The sequence below is a fragment of the Pezoporus flaviventris genome, unplaced genomic scaffold, assembly GCF_033815535.1.
Source record: "Pezoporus flaviventris isolate CSIRO_AGI_PZ_B2104156 unplaced genomic scaffold, CSIRO_AGI_Pfla_v1 ptg000017l, whole genome shotgun sequence".
Lineage (NCBI taxonomy): Eukaryota > Metazoa > Chordata > Aves > Psittaciformes > Psittacidae > Pezoporus > Pezoporus flaviventris.
Window position 1 is genome coordinate 1,085,306 of NW_026892565.1, and position 8,377 is coordinate 1,093,682.

Below are 8,377 nucleotides of genomic sequence, written 5' to 3' on the forward strand. Positions count from 1 at the left end.
GCGCCCCTGCCTGCACCTCTTGCGCCCCTCCCTGCACCACCGCCCGCCCCCGAGCCCAGTTTCCGCGGTCCCAGGCGCTGCCCCCCTGCACGCGCAGTGCCCCCCCCCCCCCCAGCTCCTTCTCCCCGTAACCCCCTCCCGGCCGGGGCTCCCCGCAGGGGGTCCGCGGGGCTGGCGCCGGTGACGGGGCAGAGCCCTCCGCCACCGCAGGGGGCGCTCCCGCGCAGCTCCCGCTGCCGCGCGGCTGATGCAACCTCGGTAGGCGGGAGTGGCGGTGTCCCCGCCCCGGGTTCGACCTCTCATGGGGGCGTGGCCATCGCTGCACCCAATGGGCGGTGCCGGGGTCTGTGACGAAACGAGCGCCTGCGCGGTGCGGGGCTGGTACCGGTGCTGCCCTCGGGCCTCTGCCGCCATTTTGCGTCAGCGCCCGCAGCAGGATGGAGTCGAGCAGCCGGTGGGAGTCGCCCGCAGCCCGGAGCCCCGTAGCCCCTGCCCGGAGCACCGCTCCGCACGCACCGCCGCGCCGCAGGGAGCGCTGAGCAGCACCCTCCGACCGCTCATGGAGCAGAGCGGCCGGGAGCGCGGTGGCCTGGGGTGGGCCCGGCTGGGCTTCGCCGCGGCCTGGCCCAAGCTGGCCGGGCCTAGCGCGGCCCCTGCCGGAGCCTCGCCCCAGGCGCCCCCGCCCTTCTCATGGCTGCGGCTTGTGTCGCAGCTCCTGTCCCCGCCGCCCGCTTTGCTGCAGCGGCTGCTGCCGGGCCCCGCGCTGAGCAGCGCGCTCTGCCCCGCCGCTGGGCAGCCGCCCGCCAAGGGCCCCCCGCCGCCGCTGGTGTCGGAGCCGGCCGCGCTGGACTGGGCCAAGGAGACGCTGGAGAAGAAGCGGGAGGGCGGCGCGGAGGCCCCGCCGGGCCTCTGGGGTAGCGAGCTGGTGCGGAGCCGCCTGCTGCCCCTCTCCGAGCTGCGAGTGGACCTGTACGTGCGGGGCCTGGAGCAGGGCCCAGGCAGCGGCTCTAGAGAGAACCATCTGCCACAGCCGCTGCGAGCCGAGGGCCCTGCCGAGGCCGGGCTTTTCCGGGGCTCGTTGCCTGAGGCCGAGTTCGTCCGCAACAAGCGCTTGGCCTTTCTCCAGCCGTGGCACTTGGGCAGCATTGGCCTGACCGTGCCGGAGCCGGACCACGGCTACCACAGCCTGGAGGAGGAGCAGCAGCACAAGGGCGGTTGGCAAGAGGAGGTAGGGCCACGGCGGGACCAGAGGTGCGATGCTGGGGAGTTGAAGCGGCCCCAGGAACCGAGCGACACGGGGACACGGTCCGGAGGTAGTGGTGCCTTGGAGCAGGAGGGGGACCGGGGCTCAGCCGAGAAGGGGACACTTGAGGGGGAAGCCTTGGGTGAAGAGGATGGCGAGGACTCGGAAATAGAGCAAATCCTTCCCGTTTCGGTGAGACCTGCCTGTGCCAATAAGTTAATAGACTATATAATAGGGGGAGTTTCCAGTGGGGAGGAGAGTGCGGATGATGAGGAAGACTGGGATGATGATGACGATGGTTTCGATAGCGAAGAGGAGCTCCCCTTGGATTCAGACGCCCGTAGCCAGAACGGGGAGAGGCTTCACCTCTGGAATTCCTTCTATAGTTTGGATCCGTACAACCCTCAGAACTTCACAGCCACCATTCAGACATCTTCTTGCGAGCCGGGAAGGGACATGTCAGATGTAGAAGAGGAGGAAGATGATGATTCTTCGTGGGTCGAGGAGTCCTCGGGCTCTCCTCACCCCAGTTCTGAGGAGGAATGGGACTGTAGCAGTGGGGATGAGGCAGAAAACTTGAAGCTTTGGAACTCATTCTGTACCTCAGATGATCCCTATAATCCTTTAAACTTCAAGGCAGCCTTTCAGACAGCAGAGAAGAAAGGGACGCCTGGTTCAAAAGGAGCAGAGAGGCCAAGTCTGGTCACTTCTGAGTGTAGTCCCTTAACTAACTGTGGGGGGGAGCTGGAAAAGCCTGACTGTGGGGTCACGGTGCTGCATGGCATTCTTTCTGCTGAGAAATGTCCCAGTTCCAAGAGGAAAAAGGTACAGACTTGGGTTTTGGGTTTGTGTTTTGGTGTTGCTAAAATTGCACCCCATTGTTGCACTGTGGGTGAGGGGACTTGGGTTTCAGGCACGAGCGTACCTCCATGAGCTCATGGTCTGATTATTTGGCTGAAATGAGTGTGCCTCATCCTTTCCACGTGATGGGAATTTCAGAACTCAGTGACGTGGGGCACTTCCTCACATTCCTTTTTTAGACTTGGAAGTTACGTTTTCCTCTGAAGAGGTGGCTTTCGTTCTGTGTTTGTTGTCAATCTCTGTTGTGTAGTTGCCATCCTCACAGAAACAGTTGAGATCCGTGAGGGAAGTTTTTCCTTTGGAAAATACCTGTTGGAATAACACTGATAAAGTACTTTGGGACCTTTGCATACACGTAATGTAATCCAGGCTTAAAGCTTTCAGAGCTGGGACAAGCCTGTTTGAGTTACAGACAACTTTTGGAGTAGGAAGAACTCTTCTGTTGGGGATTAACACAATAATACACTGAAAAGTTTGAAAACAGAGTATAATAATACTCCTGTTTTCATGTAGAAGACTTAAAATGCAGCAGTCATTTCAGTGCAATCTGGAGCTGGGCTTTCGAGCACAAACTGGAAGGTTAGCATGATTCTGAAGAGTTTGTGCATTAAAAAAAGGCCTTTTAATACATGTGCCAGGATTCAAGTAAATGGGAATTGCGTGTCCCTTAAGTTCTGTGATGCTATACATGGACTGGGTGGTTTTTTGGGGGTGGTGTCTTGAGTCTTGCCTGATACTTCAGGCATTAGTATGAGGAAGAGCTTGTGATCCAAGCCCCAGGGTAATCCACTATCATGTAACTATCATGTTTGCTTTAATGTTCGTACAGCAAAGAGATTTGTTTGCTCCTTTAATTGAGAGCCTGGCTTGGAGGTGACTTCATACCTGTCCCTGCTGGGGCAGATGGTGCTTGCAGACTTCATGGGTCTCACAGGACAAACTGTTTGGTTTAATTTAAATGGAAAAGACTCCCAGCAGTTCCTGCAGGAGGTTTCTGTGTAACTGCAATAGGTAGGGCAGCCCTGAGGAGCTCTGCTGTAAGCTCAGCCTGCACCTCCTCAAGGCTTTCTGCCTGTCAGGGATGGAGGTTACACACGAGTGATGTTGTGATTGCTGTGTGGTTTGGTTCTGTGTAATCCTGGTGAAAGAGCCGTGACCTAGATGCAGGATTTAACATGACGTTTCAGCATCCAGTAATTGTGCCCAGGGGTGTCTCAGACTGATGTAAAAAGGATGTAAGGTGGGAACTCGCAGAGGGACAGGCTGATGTAACAGCTGCCTGTGCTTGAAAGCACATCATTAGACCTGTCTGCAAAACAGAGCTGAGGTTGCCAACAATCTTCAGGTCATTCATCCTGTTTCCTGTCTGGCACCTTACACTCACACAGCAGCAAAGCCATCAAACCCAGGAGCGCTTTGTTTTGCTTAAGTTACCAATGCCTTGACACTGGAGGATGGGGGCTCTGATGCATCTGCTCTCAGAGGTGACTGCAGTCCTTTGGGATCGCCGCACTAGATTTAGATGACTTCTGGAGGCTTTCACACAGTCTCCTGTGGCTCTGTCCTCAGCTGCTGATTATTCCTGGAGGTCATCTCTTCCATAACTGTTATCTCCATATTGGAAGTTGCACAAAAAAGCAATCCCAGTACACTTCCGTCTGTTAGCATGAACCGAGGCTTCTGTGTTAAAACCTAGGAATAGAGCAGCAAGTGGTTTGTATCTCCCATGTGTTTTCCTGACCTTCCAGAACTAGCTGTCCTGCAGCAAATCCCCTGGAACCACCTGTAAGGACAGCATTTGGCTTCTCTTCAGGGATCGGTCCTGGTGTGAGAGCTGCTAGATGCTGACAGCTCCCTAGTTTGTCTTTGTTTTGTAACTAAATGAAAAGCAGCACAGAATTCAGTAAGAGCCTTGTCTAGTCTGGCTTTTGCTTATATCTTGATAACGGAAGGACTTAAATCCTTAGTATAGTCATACTCTAACCACTGTCAAGTTTAGATCCCAAGCCTATACATTTGCTTTCTTAAAATAGCTGAATAGCTCTTAAACGCAGTGAGGAGTGAAAGGTTTTGATGCCTGTTTTAAAATGCCATCACTTTGATTCTCTGTCCTTGCCTGAGCTGAAATACTCCGGAATGTGGAACCAGCTCTGAGCGGATGGGTTTGTTCCAGTCACGCAGTGATGAGTGTTGCTTCCTTCTATGTAACCTTGTGTGATTCCTTATCCTGGTGCTGGCAGTGACTCACGTGCTTGGTTGCTTCACAAAACAATTATTCCTCCCTTTCTTTCTGAAATGGAAGCTTTAGTAATGGGAGCTGGTGGCTGGAGGGTATCTCTGTAGCCAGAAGTGCCTTGGCAAGTCCTGAGTAACCTCCTGCACTGTGGCTGTGTAAGGTTATAACCCAAGTGCTGGTGGCAGGGGTGTTCTTGAACACGGAACATGCTGTGATCTGCCACTAGCCTAAGGAGGCCTCTGAGGCTAATTTAGAAACTCTGTAGTAGCTTAAGCTCGACTTTGGAAGCCAGCAACTGGTCGTTTCTAAAGCTGAGCTGACACATGCTCTGGCCTAGGTAGCCTCTTGGAGGCTTTTGGCTCTTTGGGGCATTTAGTAAGTTCTGTTTAGAAAGAAAACCTTGTGCAAATAAATACCAAGCTCCTTCTGCACGTGTGCTTGGCTAATGCTTTACTGCTTGTCTTTTCCAGGTGACCTTCCTTGAGAAAATTACTGAGTATTACATAAGCAGTGAGGAGGATCGGAAAGGACCCTGGGAAGAGATGGCACGGGATGGATGCAGGTTCCAGAAACGGATCCAGGAAACGGAAGAAGCGATAGGATACTGCTTCACAGCAGAGCATAGACAGAGAGTATTCCATAGACTCCAAGAAACCTACTACAAGAGGGTTGATCTCTTCTAGCACCTTCAAAGACCTTGTAGTTTGTGTGACCCTGAGCACTCATGAACATCTTCAAAACAAGTGGCAGCTGCATGTGGTCTTCTGAAGTGGGGAGAGAAGTGGGATTTTAGGACTTTTATCCCAGTTGGAATATACCTGTGTCCCATTTTGATATCCAGACAAAATCTTTTGAGTATCATCAAGGGTAGGGGTGGTATAATTGCATTCCTTTTAAGTAACACTTGAGGGACAGACTGCTTTAGGTTCAGTCCATTCCAGAAATGCCTTGTCTGCCGTATGTTGGGAAGTGGTGACTCTTCAGTTGGATTTTTTGCACTTTGAAAAAGCAAAACCTATTTTGAAGGAAATATTTATGGGGTTCAGAACCTAATTCTTGCAGTTTTGATTTAAAGATTTCAGAGGTGTGTGCTCTTCTTGTGGCTCTCCATTTCCTCTGACTTGTGTAAAAGCCTCAGATTTCATTAGCTAATGATGTTTACTGTGCAAAATGCCTTTTAACATCCCAGTTTTGCATGTAATATACTGCTTGAGTGTTAGTGTGGTGCTTTGGTGTCTTACTGTTTCAGTCTAGCACACTGGGGGATTCAGGGGAGCTCTGGTGCACTACGAGCCCTTTGGTTTATCCTTATTTAAACACATACCTTTACCCAGTACTGTTCCAAAGGGTGCTGGCTGCTTGTGCACCAAACCTCTGCTTTCAGGGCAGTGAAAAGCCTCATCCCGATCAATAATTAAAGCTTCACAGTATGTATTGAGGTTGATTTGAATTTAGGTAGCCACGCATAGCCCCTAGTCCTTTAGTTAACCTTAGAGGAGCTTCTCTGTAATGGATTCTGCTTTCTGAATATGGATTGAAGTGAAGGATTCTTCATTATTTCTTGTATCCAGTGTGCTCATTCTGGTACTTGCGAGGAGAATTCTCTTTAACTTATGGAAATCTAAGGCTACAAATTGCTGCATTCTTTACCAAAAGCCAGTATTAGTACCTCTGTGCATCTGCACTTTTGTTCATCTGTTACCAGAGTAACATTTCATGTGTGCGATCTGGAAGGGGAGGTCCCTGGTGGAAGGCAAACACTCCTTATTTATGTTCTTAACTTCCAGTGTGTAATTGTTGTTGTAGTCCCACTAAGGAAGCAGCACCAGTGGGATATGTTTGGACGTGAAGGATGTTGTGTGGCTGGTATCCAAGCAGATATGAGGTTGGAATAAATACCAAGCATCACAGAATTAATCTCTGTTCACATGAAGTTGTGTGAATAAGTGATTTGCTACTTGGTTCCTTCAGCTGTTTCCCTTTTGTAAGGGGGAAACCCCAGAACACTGCAGATTCGTCCTGTCACCACTTCTCCCTGCTACAGAGGGTTAACTGTGAACTACAGTAGTTACCATACGATGTTAAAATACAGCTGATGCTCTAGCATTACGAAAGCAATGCAGCAATGTTATTTGCCGTCCCCATGGCATAGAAAAAATACTAACTGGGTTCTCCTTTCATACAATTGGAGTTTTGAAATTGTAATTCTAATGATGCCCTCAAAACCTGTGAAATACCTTTAATTTGCAGATCATTTCCCTGTATCACATTTGATAACAGGAGTTCTGCTTTTTAGTTTAGGAAACATGGAATGATCAGTGGGGAAGAATAGAGAGCTTGTTGACTTCTGCTTCAGGTGTGACTGATAAGTAAAGATGCTGTTCATTGCTCTTGATAGAAGACACTACAGTGGTTTTCCTGTGCCTCTCCTGGTTTCCTTGCTCTTGGAGAACCTGGTGCTTCAGTTGCTCTGGAAAACTTGGTTTACTGGTGCTGGGAAGAAGCTTTAGAGTGGTGAAAATTAACCCTGCAAACACTGATCTGCTGTTTGCACAGGCTTGGGAAAGGCTCTGCCTGGGAGTGAAACAAACTGACACAGGTATAAGCTACATTAAAACCTGTTACTTCCAGAGTGCTTCTGATGTTAAGAGGTTTTTCCCAGCCTGCAGTGTTCTTACTGAGCCATACCTGCTTGGGTCAGCTTTCTTCTCTCCGACCTCATGTTTAAAGCAGCCACTGTGAGGTGAGCAAAGGTTAACAGGAAGTTCATCACCATACCCACCACCCGAGCCAGGTTGTCACCGTTGTCCCTCTCAGCTGTGTTCCAGTGCTCCTACAGGATGTTCTTGCAGTGAGACAGTAAAAACTTGGGAACTTTAAATCAAAACTGTAAGGATCAAATTTTATTTTTGTATAATTTAGAGAAGCTTACAAAAAAGCAACGTTCCGCATTGGCTTTCTACGGATTTTAATTGATTTGTGTTGAGTTTGTTGGGGTTTTATATCTAAAGTTCTATTTCTGTACATAATGAAGCTATTGAGAACTAATCTGGGAATTGGAATAAAGATATTTGCAAGATAAGGCCACGTTGGTTTTCTTTGGAAGCACGTTGGAAACAACCAGGTAACGGATGGGAGGGCATGGCAGGGCCGAGCCGGGGCTCGGCTTCCACCGTTGCCTTGTGCTTGTAAGTACCGGGGGAAGCGCGGCAGCCAATGGCAGTGCAGAGGAGGAGGGACCGGGGAGGATTGACGGGAGCGGCAGCCAATGGGAGCGCCTGGACTAGAAGGCGGTTCCGGCCAATGGCAGTGACGAGGAGGACCGGCAGGGGCGGGTTGACGGGTGCGGCTGCCAATGGCAGCCCCCCCTGTGCCAGCGGTGGGAGGGCGGACCGGGGCGGATGAACAGCGGCGGCGGAAAACGGTAACGGCGGCCAATAGCGGTGGAGAGGAGGGCGGAACAGGGCGGGGCATTGGTGCGCCAGCCAATGGGAGGGGCCGCCAATGGCAGGGGCGGAGAGGAGGGACCGGAGCGAATTGATGGGGGCGGCTGCCAATGGCAGCGCCGGGGGCGGGGCGGGCTGGCGGGGGCGCAGAGCCCGAGGCCGGAGGGGTCAGGCGAGGGCGCTGCGGCGGGCGCTGAGCCCGGGTCCCTCCGCCGAGGGGAGGAGCGGGTCCTGGAGCCCCCGCTTGGAACTACCGCGAGCGGCGCGCTCCGGTCCGCCCTGAGGGGGCGGGGGCGGGGTACGTGCAGGGACAAAGGATCCGCAGAGCGGGCGGGGAGCCCCCGGGCGGCCCCTCCTGCTCGGTGGCTCGGGTGCGGAGCAGCGAGCTCCTGTCTGAGCCCCGCGCGTGTCCGAGCGCCGCCGGCGGGACGGATCGCAGCGCCTATAGCGAAGAGCCGAGGGTCGCTGCCTTGGGTCCTCCTTCACCGGCCTTGAGCATCCTGCAGATGAGCCGATGTGCAGCGAGGGCTCCGGCTGCCTTTATCCGGGTCCTGCTTTTCCCGTTCCCTGGGGACTGTGCAGGGCGCTGGG

General features: G+C 52.6%; 1 protein-coding gene across 1 annotated transcript; it reads left to right on the forward strand.

Moving 5' to 3' along the window:
• The first annotated feature begins 313 nt into the window (after window positions 1-313).
• PPP1R15B (protein phosphatase 1 regulatory subunit 15B) lies at window positions 314-7,425 on the forward strand. The gene is made up of 2 exons (XM_061454914.1): window positions 314-2,068; window positions 4,811-7,425. The coding sequence occupies exons 1-2, from the start codon at window positions 329-331 to the stop codon at window positions 5,021-5,023; spliced, it is 1,953 nt and encodes a 650-aa protein (XP_061310898.1). The 5' UTR covers window positions 314-328; the 3' UTR covers window positions 5,024-7,425.
• The last annotated feature ends 952 nt before the right edge of the window (window positions 7,426-8,377 follow it).